This window comes from Durotheca rogersii, assembly GCF_024521655.1.
Source record: "Durotheca rogersii strain YMJ 92031201 chromosome Unknown GGS23scaffold_2, whole genome shotgun sequence".
Lineage (NCBI taxonomy): Eukaryota > Fungi > Ascomycota > Sordariomycetes > Xylariales > Xylariaceae > Durotheca > Durotheca rogersii.
Genome location: NW_026251233.1, coordinates 1,907,921 through 1,927,332, shown reverse-complemented (window position 1 = coordinate 1,927,332; position 19,412 = coordinate 1,907,921). Strand labels below are relative to the sequence as shown.

Sequence of the window (19,412 nt, the reverse complement as noted above, 5' to 3'; positions counted from 1 at the left end):
TTGTATGGTCTATGGTCCCGGCTTGGGACATACGTACTTATGTATAGGTATGTAGTTACAGTTATTTAGGCGCCCATTTTAACCCTCGACAACTAATAGGAAAGGGGTGGGAGCCGACCAGGATCGGCTAGGAATCTTATACGTTCTGGTGTTCTGTATGCCTGCTGACAGCTGGCTCTCGACTAGACAGACGCCATGGTGTAAACAGACGTATCTATATCACTCCCGGACGTCGTTTCTGCATCGTGCCCTCGATATGCCTACGTAATGACGCTGTTATCCTCCTTCTCGACCCCTTTTCATCGGTATTATTTTCCGGTCCAACCAAAGGCACGGTCTATTAATAGCGGGTTACTGGGATGCTGGGGTGCCGTGGCACCCGGGTGTACGTCGACAACCCGCCAGGACCCAGCTCCGCCGCCGTTGTTTCCCAGATTCCCCTCCTCTCAACAGCAGCAGCGGCCAGCAAAGGAAGTCGATTTCTTTGCCTTTCCTGGGAAGCAATCCCCGAGGTGCCCCTACGCGGCGATTCCTCCCTCTACGGACGCGGCCTGGCTCGCGAAGCGCCGGGCCGGGTCAGTTAAGCCATGGGATCGCTGCTACGTCCAGGGATCTGCTTTTGCGCTAATGCTGGCGGAGGCTGCTGTCGGCGTTCGCTTACCGGCTCGGGACCGAATAGCCGCGCAGCGGAAACGACATCCACGCAACAGTGCTGAGGGGCTAACCGTAGGACATCGACGATACCTGCAGTTTCACGAGGCGGCACGATGGAGTTCGCGTCAGGTTCGACGTCGTGAGCAATACCATCGCACCCGTCCCTGCTATAGAGACATCTGAGAAGGGGGTCTAGGACCCGGCCTCCTAACTATAGCTGTTAGGCCTTTTTCCTCCCCCTCGGGAGTCGGCGTAGGATCTTAAGGCGCAGCAGGCGGGCAGCTAGGTAAGAGCCAGCGGATGGGTAGAACGTGCAAAAGTCTATTTAAGCCGGGCGAAAGCCCGCGTCTACCGGCTGGTCTCTTTACCCTGCCCGTCATCGATAGAACAACAGCAAGCACACACATTCAGCACTCGCCTGCTTTACTCTTTTCCAACCGCACCCCGTTTCTAGGACCTACCCTCGCAGTCCGCCTCTTCTCCCAGCTGACTCGAGCACCGACCGCTGCTCCGTCGGGAGGCTGGAGGAGAATAAGTAGTCAGCCGTCCTTTGCTGGGCGGCGCGCAGGTGGCAGAGCGGCTCCCGTTCCCCACCGTCCATTCGTTGCCCGGCTGTTTCCTTTACGCGGGGCATCTATAGAAACGGGGGTTCTGCCTTTCTATCCCTTGTGTTCTTTCTTTTCCTTTTGATTGCACTGTTAGTTTCTTGTGGTTAGACGGCATAGGGGAGTGAATAGAGGGGGGCGGTGGCCGTACATAACACATAACGCCGGCAAGACAGAGAGACAGACAGGCGGACGTAGATGGGACAGACTAGATTGCATTCATTAGCATGTCTATATGCGCGTAGACGTGCGGTGCGTAATTGCAGCGAGGGCGTGGGCGGCACCTCGATAGACGACGACCTGCCGAGAGGGCCTCGGGGATGGTACCTATACCTGGGTAGCTTGCGTAGGTACCTATACCTACAGGTACTCGCGCGTCTAGACGAGTAAGACCCAACCTAGCGAACCCCCCCTCCCCCCCTAAATACGCCACCCTCTCAGCTCACCCGTTAGACTTACCCGAGACCCTTAAGCTGGACTCGGCACCTGTGCATGTGCATGCAGTCTCAGCTGCATCTGCCTCTCCCTCCTCCTCTCCCCGCGTTGCGCGTGGGCTTGGGACGATTACATCATTAGGTCGAGGAGCCGCCGGCCCGCCCCAGCCCGACTTAGCGTTGCCCCGTCTATCTGTAATCGGCGGCCGCAGATCGGCCAATGCAGATGGACGGTCGCACCCGCGCGCCCGCCCCTTTAATCCCCAACATTGGTTCGGTTTACGTAAACTTGTAACCGCTTCGATAACGGCGAAGAGGGCGCGATTATACAGTAGTCCCCGACGAGTCGATGCATGTAATTCTCGCCGCGCTCCCGCTTATATATATATATGTGTATGAGTGTATATATGGTGATCTGATCATGCGCCAAAGAAACAATACTTCTTCTCATTCCTTCACCCCCCCCCCCCCACGAGATCGATTAAGTTCCTGGAGGGCGAGCGCGAAAACAGAAAAAAAAACCCCCAAATTAAACGAGGGAAGCATAATGCCTCGTGACATATATGTACAGTTTCCTATATCAAAGCCGATCGCTCCCTACCTTCTAAAATGGCGGGGCAGAAATAGAAAAGAAAAAGATGCGGCGTAACTCCGTGAACGCGTGACGAGAAACTCCCCTTTCCCTCCTTTCTCCCCTGTAACAGTTTTTGCTGAGGTATGTGTGTATGTATAGATTTCCGCATACGCCTTGAACGTCCCTGCCGCCGCCACCACCGCCGCCGCCACCACCGCTATCGTCACCACCTCTAGGTAGTCGAAGAAATAAGTCTGAGCTAGGAGAGATGGAAAAAAAAAAGGCGTGCTGTCGTCATTTAAAACAAGAGTGTCATCTCTCAGAAACCCTCAAAATACCGGTCGTATTGTCGTGCCATGTCGTCCGTGTATGGGTCCCGCTTGCCGTCGTCTTCCGGGTAGATATCGAAGCACTGCGCGTCGCCGGGGAATCGGATGTTGGGCTGGATCGGCGGTCGGATCTGTCGGTGGTAGAGCGCCTCCCAGTCGACGCCCTTGAAGAACGGGTGGCTCTTGACCTGCTGGGTGCCGCCGCTAATGTTCCCCAGTCGCCGGGAGCGATCCACCGTGCAGAACGACCGTATGATGTGTTGCGCGTTGGGGGAGATGGACGGCTCGGCTGGGAAGAGCACTGGCTTCTCGATGATCCTGCAATCGTCAGCGCACATCCAATCCATTCTTGCGGCATCAGCTCCGAAGGCGCCCTAACTGTTTGTAGATTTCTATCGGGTTTTGGTGCCAGAAAGGCGGGTACCCGGTCAGGAACTCGTATATCAGGATGCCCAGCGCCCACCAGTCGACGGCAATGGTGTGGCCCTTGTTCTGGATCACCTCCGGTGCTAAATACTCCGGGGTGCCGCACAGAGTGTACGTCTCGACAGGTCTGCTATCCTTGCTGCCGAGTCTCTTCGCGAAGCCGAAATCGACCAGTTTCACGTGTCCCTGGGCGTCGAGAAGCAGGTTCTCCGGTTTCAAGTCGCGATACGCGACGCCGCCTTGTTGATCGTGAAGATACTCGAGCACCAAGACGATCTCGGCAGCGTAGAACTGGGCCCACTCTTCCGGGAAGCGTCTGTGCCTTCGTAGGTAGCTAAACAGCTCACCGCCAGGGATGTAGTCCAGCAGCATGTACAGGGAGTCGCGGTCGGAAAAGGTGGTGAAGAGCTCGGTGATGAAAGGGTGGCCGGCGACGTCGCTCAGGATGCGACGCTCGTCCCGCACGTGGTCAATTTGCTTCAGCTTGATAACCTCGGCCTTTCGGAGGATCTTGAGGGCGAACACCTTCTCGCGTTCCTCCTCGGCGCCGGCCGCAGGACGGACCAGGCACACTCTAGCAAAGGTACCTACGCCAAACGGAACAAGGTAGGTTATCTATCAGTATCGGAACCAACTTTTGCGCGTGCTGGTGGGCTATCGCGAAAGCACGATGGGGTGGGTTGTTTTCATTAAATACCTGTTCCTAACGTTCGCACGAGAGCGAAGTCGCTAAACTTCAATTGTTGGTGTTGGGGTGGTACTTTGGGGGCAGCATCCGCATCCGGTTGCGAAACGGCACCGGCATCGGGGTTCGTGACGGGTAGCAGGCTGTGTTCCTGTACCACACTCGGCAGGAAGCCGGGCTTCGCGACGGTGGCGGCCATCTTCTTCAGATTCATCCAGAGCGTACCCTTCCCAGGTAGCAACCGGGATATACGCAGTCCTTTCGCAATTGGCGCTTTATCGGACGAGACCCATCTCCGGGCCGTCGGGTCAGTGTGAGTCTGGTTGGACGTTGTCGGCCGAGAGAGGTGCGAGGGCGAGGTAGGATGTGACGGGATAGGGCGGACGCGCGGACGGAACAGTTCGGACGGTGCGAGTCGGGCACGTTTTACAGGTTGCCCATTCTGAATTGAGGCGGTGGTTGGGTGGGAGTGGACGATGGCAAGAGGCGTGCAAGGCAGGCAAGGCAGGCAAGGCAGGTTTGGTTAACTGTTGCGTGCGGGAGCAGTGCGCGAGGAGTACGCAGGACGATTCCAGGACGCTGAGATCATAGAATTGGACCCCGTACGAAGTAAATAATACATGTATACTCGAGTAGGTGCCTGCCACTTGGGTACCTATGTAGAGTATGGGGCATGCATTTACTGGGTTGCGGGAACAGGGAGGGAGAAGGAAGAAGAGGGAGAGGAGAGAGAGAGAGAGAGAGTTCGATGTGACGGTGAATAGTAGAGAGGTATTAAGTGCATGTGCTGCCAATAGGCGGGAGGCAAGGTTAGTGAGAGAGAGACGGGAGGGAAACCCGGTCAATAATGCTCGAGGCCGTGGAGATGTTGGGATATATTGGGGACGGACCTTTTGGCATTGGGTTGGTTCCTGTCCACGCGGTTCTGGGTGGACGGTGTGGGTTGTGGTGGTGGTGCGCCCGTTCCCCGTTTCCTCTCCTACCCCGTTTCCAGCCTTGTAGCGATGACGTTTGCTGCAGAACGGACCCCGAGCCGGGCGGGGAGAGCCTTCATTGTTGCAGGTGCGCTTCTGGCGCGCGATCTAAGCCGGGATGGGAAAGTATCGAGCTACTCTGCCGCGTGTACTCTTCGCTGCCGCCGCTCGCGGGCGTGTACCGCCGTCCCAGGTACCCCCCGTACGTTGCCCGTCGTACCTCTGCTCGCCCGCAAACGTGAAATGGAAGGGGCATCAGCTGTTGACGATACATAGGTACGGCCTCGCACTGAGACGTTGCAGGAAGCACCCTAGTATGCCCTGGGTTAGGTTGTACCTCCTCTATAAAATACAGGTACCTCCTCAGGTCCCGAGAGGTACCCAGGCAAGGTGTTCAGGTACCCAGGACCTTGTGTGCGTCAACTCGGGAGCGAGGTGGGTTACACACTACTACACCGTCTACACCTCCAGTTCCCAACATAGGGGGGGAGGGGGTTGCACATCCGGATATCGTGGCCGGGACGTAGACCGTTTGTATAATAGATCTATCTACCTAGGGAGGTAGGTAGGTAGGTAGGTACCTAGGTGTAGGTATGCAGCGGGTGCCCGTGTCTCGGGCGCCCCATACTACTCGGTTGGGAATGCCGACGGCCCAACTGGATGCTCTCGTGACAGACACACGCTAACATATATAAGTACCTAGGTATGCATCTTCCCAGTCCAATATCTTAGGTCTGTCAGTGAGTTGCACCCACGAGAGGAATCCATCAGTGCCGTTTGAGTTAAAATACAGCTGGGCATCCTCCAAGCAGTCGGATGGCGAGTACCTACCTGTATTGACGTGTATACCTTAGGTACCTAACGCAACCTTAGATTGGTGCAGGTAGGTCTAGGTATGTGCTTCACGAAGTCCTTCGAGGTTCCAGTCGGGACAGCAGGAGAGTGTCTGTCCCACAACTTCAAGAGCCCACGCGAGGCTTATCTCCTGTCAGTTTCAACTATGTATATGGGCTGGACGGAAAAGCTATTATTAGGACGGCGGGCTGGCCGGGCCAGAGGGACGCCAGGGAGTAAGACGACGGTTTACAATTACTTACGTAGGCTACCTCCTCGTGGTGGTGGCCTCAGGCATGGAGGGGGCATCGGCCACACGCCTATGGCTCCTTAGTAATCACCCGCCAGCTGGAGGCAGAGGAGAGGAAGGGAGCGAAGGGGGGGGAGGGGGGAGGTCGGGGATCGGGGGATCAGCATTGGCGGCTGCAAAATGGAATGTACCTCTGTTACCGCAACGATTTGTAACGACTGATCCCGTCAACGTCAGAGCGCTGCGGCTCCTTAACAGAAATGACCCCACTGACGAGGCGCACCTCCTGAACTGAACACCTGCGTAATAACATCTGACGCTGAACCCGTCCCAATCGATCCTCGCCAGAAATCACTGCTCCGAAAGACGACGACGACCTGTCTGCCCTGCCTCCCTCGTCTACCGACCTGGCCCGTCTTGTCTACCTTATCCACCTGCCCGAACTGTTTCCACTCTCGCGAAAGCTGCCTCCCCCCCTCTCGACTTCGTCGCTGATCCAGACCAGGCCCGGCCTACCCGCGATTAGGCGCCCACAGAAATGAATTGAGCCGGCTCCTCAGCTACAAGTTCATGGTCCCGACCTGGCTGGCAAGCCCGGAGCCATGTTCAACATCAGCAGCATCGTGCAAAAGGCTCAGTCGGCTGCCCAGCAGCTGATTGATCCCATGCAAGGCTTGAATCTGACCAACTCCGACAGGCACCCGTCCAAATCCTTTCTGTTCCAGAACCAGTTCCGACTGCCTACTTCCCAGACGCCCCTCTACGAGATAGCTGCCGAGCTCACCATACCTCCCTCCAACGTAACCCAGGGCGACAAAGACCGCGATCGCGGCTGGCATTACATCGGAAGGCTGCACCTGTCCGAGTCCTACATCTGCTTCTCCACCACCCCTTCGAGCTTCTCGCAAACCGCCAGCACGTCCAGCGCCTCCGCCTTTACCGGCCAGACCCACGGCGCCGGCCCGAGCGGAAACGGCTTCACGTTTCCTCTGTGCGCCATCAGACGAGTTGAGCGGCTCAACAGCCAGAATTTCCAGGTACGGAGGAGGCTGTCTTGCCGCGCTCTCAACTCACCTGTTCATTTGTAACTGACGTCGAGACCTCCAGTTCGCCCTTGCTATCACCACTTGGAACGGCATCACGCAAGAGTTAGCGAAGGACAAGGATGCGCTGAAGGAGAGAAAAGACGTCCGGGAGCAGCGGATCACTATACAGCTCGGCGGCCCGCGGCTGGCCTGCGAGAGATTCTGCGATGGCCTCAAGAAGGGGCTGAGGAACGCGGTCGGCAGCGTTGGAAAGTACAAAAAGGTGGTTGGCGAATGCTTCTCGGAATACTTCCTCCGACCGGAGGACAAGAAGAATGCGAGCCCCCCCGAGGCTGGGCTGGGCATGATTTTCAAGTACCCCGGCGACCCCAAGAAGCTCAGAGACCGAGCCAAGATGAGGCTCTGGGCTGAGTATCTCCGCGATAATGGCCGGAACGCGACCCTGATCCGCCAACCCACCTTTCATAAGCTGATCAGAGTCGGCCTCCCGAACCGGCTTCGGGGTGAGATATGGGAACTTACTTGCGGGTCTCTCTATCTGCGGCTCGAAAACCCGAGCCTGTATGCGGACACGCTCACCAAATTCTCCGGCAAGGAATCCTTGGCCATCGATGAGATCGAGAAGGACCTGAACCGGAGTCTTCCCGAGTACGCCGGGTTCCAGAGCGAAGACGGTATCAACCGTCTACGGCGAGTGCTCACGGCCTACAGCTGGGTGAACCCGGAAGTCGGCTATTGCCAGGCCATGAACATCGTCGTTGCCGCCCTGCTGATCTACATGTCCGAGACCCAAGCGTTCTTCCTCCTGTCCGCGCTGTGCGATAGGCTCGTGCCGGGCTACTATTCGTCCACTATGTATGGCACCCTCCTAGACCAAAAGGTGTTTGAATCTCTAGTAGAAAAGACGATGCCGATCCTGTGGGAGCATCTTGTCAAGAGTGATGTGCAGCTTTCCGTCGTTTCCCTTCCTTGGTTTTTGTCTCTATACATAAATTCGATGCCCCTCGTCTTCGCCTTTAGGGTTCTCGACGTCTTTTTCGTCGAGGGGCCCAAGGTTCTCTTCCAGGTCGGGCTCGCCATTCTGAGAATCAACGGCGAGGAATTGCTGGACTCCGCCGACGACGGTGCCTTTATATCCGTGTTGAAGTCGTACTTTTCCCGGCTCGACGAATCCGCGCACCCCAGATCGGAGAACCCTAAGCTGCGGGCCATTAATCGGTTCCAGGAACTCATGGTGGTCGCTTTCAAGGAGTTCTCGGCCGTCACTCACAGCACCATCCAAGATCTACGATTGAAGAACAAGGATGCGGTCCTCAATAATATTGAGAATTTCGCTAAGCGGACGGCAATCCGGAATCTTGGCCCCGACAGCAAGCTGTTGAGCCCTGACGAATTAGGCGCCCTCTACGACAGGTTCTACGGGGTATTGTACGAACGTCAACAGCGGGACCACATTATCCAGGAGCAAGCGCGTCGAGCCAGGGCCGACAGTAGGGCCAGGGCCACCCAAACGTTCTCCGAACATCACGACCACGGCGTGGAGAAGGGTCGTGTCGGTCTCGGCCCCAGTACGAGCTTGATGGACTACGATGCCTTCCGGGAATTCCTAGCTAGCGTCTCGAGATGGGCCATCTCGGACGCCCCGCCCCTTTCACCCCGGCGTGATGCGTCTTCGGGCGGGGATCGCGGCCTATATTTTCCCGGTTTCCGGAGGCCCGAAGCCAGCCCTCTATCGCCGTGGGGCACAAACCCCGAACCGGCAGACCACGAATTTATGCGGCGATTATTTCGAAGGTGGGATGTCGATTCTAGCTCTACGCTCACGTTACAAAACGTTGTCACCGGCTTTGCGCACATCAAGGGTAAGCGTGATATCATGGGCACGATCACCTACTTCTTCGAGCTTTACGACGATGACGGCGACGGCAAGGTTGATCGAGAGGGTATTCTGAGAATATCCGAAGCGCTCCTGTTTCTCTCGCGCCGTGGTCTCGAAGGGTCGCTAAGCCAGTCCAACTCGGCCAATGCGCTCAACGGGTTGAGCGACTCGAGCAACGGTACGATCTCGCCCATCGGTGGCACCGTCAGCGAGCGTTTCTTGGGGAGTGTGAGCGCTTTTATTAGACGTTGCTTCGAATACGCCGATCCGGATCATCCGAACAACCGAGGTGCAAGCAACGAGGCATCGACCGACGCAGACGAGACGCCAGGCGATAACATCAGTGCGTTTGCCATCGGCGACGAGGAAGATGAAGAGGAGGACCTGCTCGCTTTCGACCCCCCAGCAGAGAGCCCCAAGGCCGCGAAGAAGCAGCCTGATTTGGGGATTTCGATTCCTCCGGCAATTGGGAAACCGGATACTACCGAGAGCGAGACCAGACGGCGCGCGGTATCCAAAGCGCAGTCCGAGAGTGCCAACGCAGCTTTGGATCCGGCAAACCCTCTGCATATAACCCTACCAACGTTCCGCATGGTCGTGCTCGCAGATGAGCTCCTGGAGCAGTTCTTCGAATCATCGTTCCCTGCCTCATTACACCTTATCGACGGCTTGGCGAGTCCCCATTCGGCCTCTTCTCTTACCACCTTCTCGAGTATCGGATTCAGCCGTTCGCCTTCGGCAGCCGCCGCGACTCCCCAGGCCAGCGTCGCCGGCGCGGGCCGTAGCCTGCGGGGCGTTTTGGACAATATCGTCACGGATGCGTCGCGCGTAGCCGCCGAGGTTCGGCGGCGGATGGAAGAAGCACAGCGCGAGTTGGAGAAGAATGCAGTACCGGGACAGAAGGATGAGGAGGATGAAGAGGATGAAGATCTCCCAGGCCCACGTCTGGCCGGTTACGGCGGAGACCCTGAACGCCGGAGCGTCCTGTCGTCTGATAGAGACCTATTGGACGGCGCCGACGCGGAAGCCGGAGCATCAAAGAACCAAGAGGGATCGAGCCAGCCGACTCTTAGCCCCGGCAGTGCGGGGGCAGGGAGGCCGAGAGCCTCCAGTAGCGCCAGCTCTTCGATGCGGAGGATTGTGGAGTTTGAGGGTTGAAACGCACGCGGAGGATCGGCACAAGGGCAAGAGGGAGTTCGGTACCGGCTTGGAATGCGACTGGTGGTAGTCTTGGCGTCTTTCGCAATGCTTCTTTTCATTTTCCTCGCGGGGTATCCAATGCACGCGCTTCCACAGCAAGAACTACTGCGAACGCGCAATTCAAATTCGGTGACGCATTATTATAGCGACGTCGAGCCATTTCCGCTATCAAGAATCAACCAACAGTCTTTTGGCGAATAGCAATTTGGTATTTAGGAATCTCCGAGAGCTTCGTTAATAATACCCGTTAGCAGAAAGGTAGCCCCTTCATTGTTCATGACCAACAAATCCGACATCGAGGGCTATAGGCGGCCCAGCTTTGACCAACCCTAAACGCATATCGCCCACTACGGATGACATGGATGACATGTCGTGTTCGTCTTGTCGTTAGTTGTGTCGCGTTCGAACTTGACCTTTTCTTTTCTCTCTAGAGAACTGCTCGTGAGTCGCCTCCCGTGACCTCACTGTCTCCGTCCTTGAAGCTTAGTGACAGGATAGTTTCTATAGGGTCTGGGTGGCACCCCCTATACGACGGCTCTGGTCACCCGGAACTCGGTGAGCTACTTAGGAACTCTCGCGCAAACCTACAAGTCTCGCTGCATGCCGCCGTCATAGCAACTACGTTCCAGCCTCTCCTACAAGCCTGGAGTTTTGCTCGTAGAGCCAACGACGTCCTGAGAGAGTCCTGGTCCTTTCAGAAGCACATATTCATAGACGCCGTCTGCGAAAAGGGGAGAGGGGGGTGAAATCTTTCTTCTCCCTTCGCTACGTACAGCACATACGGAGTTGTCTACATGCCTGTCTTTAACTCGGAACTCTCCCGGTGAGTCAAAATTTAACGCAACTCTAACCCGGAGTCCTCACCCGCCTCAAAACTAGCTTTTCGCCGCCTCCCTATCCCCCTCCTCCTCATTTAAATAGCCCAGCCCCGCCATCTCGCACTACCGCCTGCTCGCCTACAGCTCTAGCTCTAGTTGACTCGCTCTCATCTACACCCCCTTCCCTAAATCTACTGCCTACGGGAAACCTCGACTTGAAGCTATCTATCGTCTGCGGACCGAAAGTCCCGGCTCTTCGCACCCCCATCCCCCTTTACGCGCGCGACAGAGCCAAGTCGCCGCGCTGCAAACACACAAAACCACCTCATCTCCTCCGGCAATACCCCTGGCGCCCTTCGCCGTCACCATCCCGCCTACCCGCACCTGCACGCCCCTGCACCTCGCGAAGCCGGCACCACCCCGCCCCGCACCGCGATGTTCTTCTCCTTGGCACTGACCGCGGGCATCTGCATCCTCGCCGTCGTCTTCGGAGTTCTGCTGGCTCTCGTCATGTTCGGGACGTCGTTCTGCCTGGGCCCGGGGCCCGACCCCGAGGCCGCGGTCCGCTCCCCGCACGGCGCCGAGCGGACGCTCGTCGCGGACCCCCACAGCAACGACGGCGCCCCCGCCCACGCCGCGCCCCCGCCCCCGCCCAAGCCCGCGTCGCCTCCGCCCAAGCCCGCGCCGCCTCCACCTAGCTGCTCCCGCACCGCCGCCGACGACAGCTCCAAAACCGTCCCCCCCACCCCACCCCCACCCTACAGCATCTCACCCACTTCCTGCGCCCGCACCTGCCCCAAAGCCCTAACCAGCCCTTCCTGTCCCGCCAGCCTCCGCCACATCTCCGCGCTGCCGAAAGAGGCGGCGGCGGCGGCGGCGGCGGCGGAGGCCGCCACCTCGGAGCCGGAGCCGGAGCCGGAGCCGGCGCAGACGCGGGGTCCCCCGACCGACAGCTGCCGTCAACCACCAAACCACCAATCCCCCGAACGTGGGGAGCAGGAGGAGACAAGACGGGTGGGAGGAGAGGAAGGAACGCCGACGGAGGAGGAGGCGTCCGAAAGCTAAGTCTAGTCCGCCTAAAACAGCCAGCCTGTTTCCTTTTTCCTTGGCGAGCCCACGGAGCGGCGAGGCGGGCCAGGGATAAGGGCAGAGATGGGAGGAGTACGGGGGGAGAGGAAAAGGGATAGAAAGGAAGGAGGGAAATAGACATGTGTTAGCGCGAAACCTGTCGTTGTCGGCCGTGTCACATAGGTACCATTTCTGGTTTCGAATCGACGCAATTATGCATTTGTCCATCGGTATACGCTTGCGCTACGCGGGCATCTGTGACCTTTGTTCTAGCTACTCAGCCCTAGCCAGAACCGTAGCCCCCGGATCAGCACACCAGAATAACCCCCCGTGGATCTATCCATCTGCGCTTTCCCTACCTTGACGCGTAGGCGGACGGATGAGAAATCCAGATGTCGCATGCTAACTCCTAATACCGTCTACAACCCATGCTATTGTGAGGGGAAAATCATGCCTGACGCTGGTTTGCTTCTCGAAAGCTTAATGTCTGGTCAATACAACGAGAGAAATACAACGCTACGGATATATAAAGGCGGAGAGGATAGAGAGAGCGCAAGAGCGCGAGTACGAGAAAGGGGAATGGAATGGCCAGGTTTCCCGCCCGTCCTGGCTAAATACTGAACCATGGCAGGGACGGGATAGTCAAGCCCTCGACCTTGAATTCTCTCTTCAACACCTTCGCGGCCATTATCAAAAAATAGAGGTAGTAACGGCCCTCCCAGAGCACCTTCTCCGGATCTAAATCCTCCTCGGGTGAGTTTCCAGTCGATTTTCCGTCGTCGCGGCAAGAGTGCTGCGCCAAATTCCGCGCCGTCCTTTGCCTCTCGACAGCGAAGTTGACGAGGTCAAAGATGAGCGTCATCAACCACCTGAGCTCAGGCTCGAGTACGCAGAAGCCTTGAACTGAACAGCACCAGCGGCGGGCCTCAAGCAAGAGCGGGTCGCAGCCAGCGCGCTCGTCGTTGTCGTCGAGGGCGCCAAAGTACTCCCTGATGCGCGGTATGTTCGCCGTCGGCTGCAGCGCGGGCCAACCGCGGAAGTCGGTATACCGGAACCAGAAGATGCCGCCCAGATTGCGGTGCCACCGCCACGGGACCACAGAAAGCACGGCCGGGTTATCGTACGGGATAAACGACAAGACCATTTTCTTTTCCCGCCGGCGGATGGGTACCTTTATGATCGTCGGGGCTGACTGAGGGGCTGGGGGAGGAGTGTGGATGGTACCCGGCTCTAGCGGCGGCGCATCCGGCATGATAACATCTCCGTCCTCGTCATCCATGACCATGCCACCGTCGATCTCCACCAGACGAATTTTGTGCTTGTCGAATCCAGAGTCCTACTCATCATCACAGCTCATGGGAGCCTCGTATCTGGCTAGATTGGCCCGCGTAGGTTCCTCCCAATCGCTTTTTCTGTTGGTGATGCCGGTGAGGCTGTCACCGCTTATCCCGCAGCACTTCCTGAGCTCTCGGTTCATGGTTTCAAGTATATCTCGTAGTAGGACTAGCAGCGGGACCTCGCGTCAGTTGGATCGCAATCGGGGCGCTGAGCAAATTACCTCCGTTTCTAAAGCCATTCTCGTAGCCAGTCGTATACCCAAATGCTGAAGTTTCTGTCGGGAGAATGGTCTGGCCGGCAGCGATGACAGGGATGTCAGAATCGGGGTACTTTGCCGCTTCTTTCGGGAAGGCAAACAAGAGCCAGGCGCACTCGCCGCAGTCTGGCTGCTGGACGCGGCGGTGGCTTTTGGGCACGATGCAGTGGTAGACGCGATGGATAGAGCAGAAGTAGAAGGCCGTGCCCGGGACGGTATCCTTCTCGTGGTCGAGCTTGGCTCTGGTCCCGTCCGGGCGGACGTGATAGCACAGGGGCATACGGCAGGACATCGCTGCTCTCGTAAGCGTGGGAGGGGGTATGAGTACCGAGTACCTGTCGCTTCGCTGCTGTTTGTTTCCGAAACGGGCACGGATAGCGAATGAATCTTAGCGAATGGAGGAAGCAGGCTGCGATCCTGAGGTAGATAATAGATCCGGGCAACGGGACGAGGAGCCGGTGTTGCTGGGAGCCGGACGCGATGTGTAGAGATGTGTAGAGACGGAGACGTAGAGAAAAGGGAGAGGAGAGGGGAGATAGGGCAGAGGCAGAGGCAGAGGCGGAGGCGGAGGCGGTTGGCGACGGGCATGGGGTGACTCAGATGGACGTGGCGGGAGCGTGTACACCTTCCCCGGCCTCGTCAATAAATGGAGAGAGGGAGGGGTCGATGAGGAATCGATGACGAAACGTCTGTCCACTTCCGAGCGCCTTCCCATCTCCGGGACGAGGCGGCACCTGCCCCCCAGACCGCCTACGGGGAGACGGAGCAGGTGCCTGAAGTGCGCGCGCAGGAGGTACCTACGGCATCCCCGGCAGCTTCCTTCCTTCTGCTCAGAAGCGGCAGGCCCCCTACGCGGGACAGCGTAGGCAGGGAGGCGCGAGGCGGGCGGGCGGGACAGCTGCCTCTGGGTCGTGCCCGCCCGCCGTCTGATATACGGCGAGATGCGAGACCTTGGGTTAGGTACCTGCGCAAGTACCTACCTACCTGTTGGGCACATCTTAGGCACCTGGCGTGGACACCTGAAGCCCCAAGGCATCCAGGCCGCTTAGCTGGGCGGCCAGGTGCTATCTCCCCCTTTTCCCCGTGGGGACGAGCCCATTTCCGTGCCCGCGCTGGGCAGGAGGTTGGTAGCAGGTAAGCAACCCCCTCCCCTGCCCTGCCCTCCCTGCTCTGCAGTCTACTCGATAACCCGTACCCGGCTAGCTCCCTCGTTCTCCGACGGCTTGCATGGCCTGCCAACCTGTCCCTCTCGCCTGCTACCTCTTGGGTGGTATCTCGGGTATGTGTCTCTCCCAAAATTCCCCCAAAAGGGGGAGGGGGGGGGCTGTCCAACCTATGCAGGGAGGGGGGGAAGGAGGAGGGGGCTCTCGGCTTACTCGCGGCTTTATAATAGCTGAGCGCTGGGATCGTTGTCTGGAAACCCGAGAGGGAGAGCCTGCATCGATCGCTCTCGGTGTGTCCATATATCTCCGACGCACGCGAATTTGTTTAGCCTACGTCGCTACTCAGCCATGCCGTAGAACGTCGCCTCCGCCAATTAATCCCGTCCCGCGACGAGCTTGCTCTCCTCGCGCCTGCTAGGTACTGCTTACCTGTCCAGGGCACTTACACCCAGGCGGTCCGTGTTCGCCCCCCCCCCCCCTCCTCCTCCTCTCTCCCCGCGCCCGCGCCCGCGCGCCATGCGCCGCACCACCAACGGCCACGCAAAACCCGGGCGGTAGGCGTGGTATAGGGGGCTCGCCTCCGCATCCCAGCGGCGGGCGACGGGTGCCCAACGAGAGACATTCGAGCGTCTGGCTGGACGCAGGGCGACCACCTGGTAAGCTAGTCATGCAGGGTAACTTGGAATGGGAAGTCGCACGAATTCGCCTGGCTGCCAATCACCGCCGGCGATGCTGGAGGCATGGCAGAAGCGCAGAAGCTCTCCCCAAATTCCGGCCTGTTGGGAAGTCAGGTACCGAGGGAGCGCCCGCGTGCTGCTGTGTAACGTCGGATTTTCCGACCTTAGCAACCCGAGCCAAGATTTGATGCCGGAGCCGCAACATGTACCTACTGCCAGCGCGCCGTCCTCGCCTAGTGTGGTGGTTCGACGGGGGGATATGCCTGGCCCAGGTACCGTAGTCGCCATCTCGGGCCCTGTCGTGCGCACCTCACCTAGGGCCACGGCTCTCGTCCACCACCCCTCCCCCTCCCGTACCACTTCTATGCGCTCTTCGGTTGGGAGGGCCATGTCAAGACGCGTCCTAGTCGATCTACTTGCTAATTTACCTTGGGCACTGTGTTCTACCAGTGTAACCTCCTCTCCACCACCACCACCCCCCCCCCCCCTTGAGCCTCACCTAAGCCTCGCAGGGCTGACGCGCAGGGGGGGCAACCCGAGGCGAATGGTAGTCACGCCCACAGGGCCACTAATGTTTGGGACTGGGAAAATTGCTGGCGAATCATGTCAGAAGGACCAGACTTGGTACGACCTGGGCCTGAACCCTAGTTCGCTGGTAGCGAATGGTGATCGCCGGAGTCGGTGCGCCGTCGAAGGTTTATTAGTCTGTGGACTGCGAGATTGATCGTCGTCATATATTCTTGTCTTCATCTAGACACGTGAAGGCTACACCACTGCCTTGGTTTGGGTATTGCCGCTCTACACCTAGTTGCCTTCCTCTATCCAGCCCACCTCGAATCTATTGGCACCGCTTCCGAATCCCGCGAGAAAAAGAAATAAAAAGGGGAGAGTAGGGGGGTAGGGGGGGTAAAAACGATGGGAGAAGAAAAGGAATATGACGACGAGAGACGATAGGTTGCACGCTCGCCACCGTTCGAGTACGCAGGCACCGAGTCGTCCAAGCCAGTGACCCGGAAATGACGTGTACTTCCAGCTTACGAACCCCCACAGCGGATTTTCTTTCCCAGAAGACGCGAAATCCTAGCCATTTTGATAGACCATGCCGTCGATCTGCGCCGGGCCTGGATCACTGCATGGAGAGCGTCGAATTTCCAAGCACGAATAACCGAGAAATGACGACTCCTTCTGACAGTGGCCGCAAGCATAATCACGCTCGCCTTCGTATCTCAGCTGGGCTTCCAGGATCAGTCCCGAGAGCTATCTCTTCCGTTTCAGAGTGTAAGCAGTGACCAACTTATGGTTTGTTCGACTCAGGCAACGTAGGTCCCACAGTACGGACAGTCTCGCCCAGGCAGGACCCAAACTTCCTGGCCCTTCTCTTGGCAGGTTGGGCAGCGCTTTCCGGGTGCCTTAGCAAGATGGTCAGAAAGAACACTCGACGGCTGGGCCAAAGACGGATACGTACGGTTCCGGACATATCAACCAAGGAAGAGGTGTGGTTAGATGCCGAGTGAGGACCGTGGCCGGCCTGAAACTCCGGGTGGGAGGAAGGGGTCGACGAGGAGGGCATCGTGTGCGTAGGCGGAAGTGTGCGTGTGCGTGTGAGGGAGGGAGAGAAGCGGGCGAGTGAGCGCGGGGTGGGTAGGGTGGTGGTAGGCTCGGAGCACCAAAGGAGAAATAGTATCCAGCGAATGGCGGTAGGTTATTATAGTCAGGAGGTTGCCGAGGAGAGTGTCGAAGCAAATATGAGTAGGTAATGATGGATGGTAGGGTCAACCGCATCCGGAATACTACGGCCGTACTTATACTTTTTCCCCCCAAGGACACGATCCTAGAAAGGGAGAATCATTGGGCAGTAAGAAAAAAAAGGTCGGCGTGGTCTAGTCTGTCGTGTGGGAGAGAAAAAAAAAAAGAAAGAAAATAAGTGAGCCGTCTGGAATAGCTGTGTGTTTCCGACGAGGAATCACGGAAGCGTGGTCAGTATTGGCGGGCGGCGGCAGCCCAGGGCTATTCGCCCAAGAGGCGGGCATGGGCCGATATGATAATAGGTAGGTACTTGTATGTCCTAGTCCCCCCTTCCCAATCTCCCGCAAAAGCACCATTGCGGCGAGCAGATCCCATGTGTCTAGCCATGCGTCGATAGGCGGCGAAGGGGCTGCCCGGCGACCTGAACTTCTTCTGACAGGCCACCGCCCACGGGCGGGGTCTCAGCGTCGAGGGCAGGATAGAGAGAGAGACATAGGCAGCGGAGAGGGAGAGGAGGACGGGACGTGGAACATGACATGGCTGGCCGCGGGCTCTTGGCGTCTTTTTCCTTCCTGCGGGTGTGGCGTCAGAAGATTATTGGGCTACTAAGGTGCTGAGGAGGCAGGAAGATCGTGAGGAGACATACTATGTATGTGTGTGCGTATACTTCGTCTCTACCTTGCGTAGTATACATGTACGTTGGAAAGGGTGTGTGTGGGCCGAGCAAGACGGCATCGTCAGGTAAGATAGGCGGACGGAAAGCAAAAGGATGAGAGAAACAGGGATAGGTCGATACTGCGGTTGTCATCGACCAGGTTGGCGGATACTCGGGCCCGTCGGGGGGTTTCGAGTGAGATCGCGGGTGGAGAGGGGGAGGAAGACAGGACCCGGGATGAGCCTGCGAGCCCTGAGAAACTAGTAGGGGAGACTAGGGAAAGGGACGGCGTGCGTACATGGCGAGGGAGCGAAAAGAAAAAAAAAAAAAAGCTTTAATATGGCCTGGGTCTGGGATGTAGGTATGCGCGTGGGCGTGGGCGTGGGCGTGGGCAGAGGCGGGCGTGGTGGGTAAGCAGACATGCAGATGGGGAAGGGAATTGGGTATGAGAATGCTCGACATTTGGAGGGGCCGGGGGCCAACATGGAATTGATAGATAATAGCCCTGGATTGGAAGTACTACACTACATACATACGTAACAAACCCCCGCCGTAGCTTACCTCCCTCGTTCTAGACGGTTACGTAGTGGTCGACCAGGGACCCGACCCTGGGTGGCTCCCACTACGTACAGGAGCTGCTGAGTGCTCTCGATCGTACCCAAGGTAGAGAGACATGTACGTACATACATCCCTACCTGCCTCCCGAGGTACGCCTAGTAGACGAGGCCGCACCTCTATAGAGCTACTAGGTACCTAGGTATGCACACGTCCACCTATAGGAGGAGGTTCGCGCTGCCTCGTAAATATAGCGAAGACTATATATATCGTAAATATACCTAACGAAGACTATACAGGTTGCCTACCTTGGGTACCTCCTCACAACCCACCTACATACCTAGCTCTACCTACCTACCTAGGTATGTACCTAGGAGCTACCTAAGGTAGGCAAGTAGGCGGGACGTCTCCCGCCCCAGGCGCAGAGAGGTACCCCTCATCAGTTCATTGCACTACGTAGTACACATAAGGTTAGGGGAGCATCTCGGAGGTGGATCCTATATATACCTACGTATGCGCATATGTAGGTAGGTAGGTACGTATGTACATACCTACCTAGCAATGGACCGGGGACGTACAAGGTAGGTACCTAAGGTAGTGTCCGTACGTATGCACGTACCTACATACAGACGGTATGCAGGTAAGTAAGTACCTATGCATGCATGCATGTGTAAGTTGCGTAGGTCGCGATATGCATGTATTGCACAACACCCGCCTGCATATTCTCGTTACCCCCCGAGTCCTTTTAGAGTGATGGGCATCATCCTCCCAGTATCCGGGTTGCCAAGTTTTTTTCCCTCTCTCGATCCAAACACTCGGATCCCCCGCTTCTATAGTTACATGAATATGGGCTGATCTCTTACAAAGCCTCGACTGTCGAATCGCGGCCCCGACCTTATGTAGTTATCCAGCCCAATCCATCTAAAGGGCACCGACCATTTGCGTCCCTGGCCTCCCCCCCCCCCCCCCCCCCGGCATGCCTTACCTTACGACGACGTAGGTAGGTATCCCTAGCTCCTCAGATGCGAGTACCCGAGAAGCTGCATCTGTCTATAGCTTCTGCCTCGACCTGCCCGAAGTACCTCACCGAGGTACCCGGCCAGTAACTCAGGTGGCCAGTAACTGGCGGAAGTCTCCCGGCCTCTATCCTAGCCGGGCGGTCTCTCCTGTATGCCAGCTAGGTATTACTCCCCATACAGGCACTCGATACATCGATTTTCTACCCAATGTGAATATCCAAACCACG

The 19,412-nt window shown here is 57.5% G+C and overlaps 5 protein-coding genes across 5 annotated transcripts; 2 read left to right on the top strand and 3 right to left on the bottom strand.

Moving 5' to 3' along the window:
* Nucleotides 1-2,586: 2,586 nt before the first annotated feature.
* GGS23DRAFT_602630 (Pkinase-domain-containing protein) lies at nt 2,587-3,906 on the bottom strand (the record flags this gene model as incomplete). The annotated part of the gene is made up of 3 exons (XM_051519354.1): nt 2,587-2,914; nt 2,976-3,609; nt 3,720-3,906. The coding sequence occupies 3 exons, from the start codon at nt 3,904-3,906 to the stop codon at nt 2,587-2,589; spliced, it is 1,149 nt and encodes a 382-aa protein (XP_051376316.1).
* Nucleotides 3,907-6,214: 2,308 nt separating this feature from the next.
* GGS23DRAFT_185758 (TBC-domain-containing protein) lies at nt 6,215-10,419 on the top strand. The gene is made up of 3 exons (XM_051511669.1): nt 6,215-6,802; nt 6,873-10,331; nt 10,389-10,419. Exons 1-2 carry the CDS (start codon nt 6,368-6,370, stop codon nt 9,846-9,848), a joined length of 3,411 nt encoding a protein of 1,136 aa, XP_051376315.1. The 5' UTR covers nt 6,215-6,367; the 3' UTR covers nt 9,849-10,331; nt 10,389-10,419.
* A 724-nt stretch (nt 10,420-11,143) lies between these two features.
* Nucleotides 11,144-12,152, top strand: GGS23DRAFT_612754 (uncharacterized protein; the record flags this gene model as incomplete). The annotated part of the gene is made up of 1 exon (XM_051520512.1): nt 11,144-12,152. One exon carries the CDS (start codon nt 11,144-11,146, stop codon nt 11,771-11,773), a length of 630 nt encoding a protein of 209 aa, XP_051376314.1. The 3' UTR covers nt 11,774-12,152.
* Nucleotides 12,153-12,386: 234 nt separating this feature from the next.
* GGS23DRAFT_592906 (uncharacterized protein) lies at nt 12,387-13,055 on the bottom strand (the record flags this gene model as incomplete). The annotated part of the gene is made up of 1 exon (XM_051517954.1): nt 12,387-13,055. One exon carries the CDS (start codon nt 13,053-13,055, stop codon nt 12,387-12,389), a length of 669 nt encoding a protein of 222 aa, XP_051376313.1.
* Nucleotides 13,056-13,112: 57 nt separating this feature from the next.
* Nucleotides 13,113-13,662, bottom strand: GGS23DRAFT_592905 (uncharacterized protein; the record flags this gene model as incomplete). The annotated part of the gene is made up of 2 exons (XM_051517953.1): nt 13,113-13,279; nt 13,335-13,662. The coding sequence occupies 2 exons, from the start codon at nt 13,660-13,662 to the stop codon at nt 13,113-13,115; spliced, it is 495 nt and encodes a 164-aa protein (XP_051376312.1).
* Between the last annotated feature and the right edge of the window lie 5,750 nt (nt 13,663-19,412).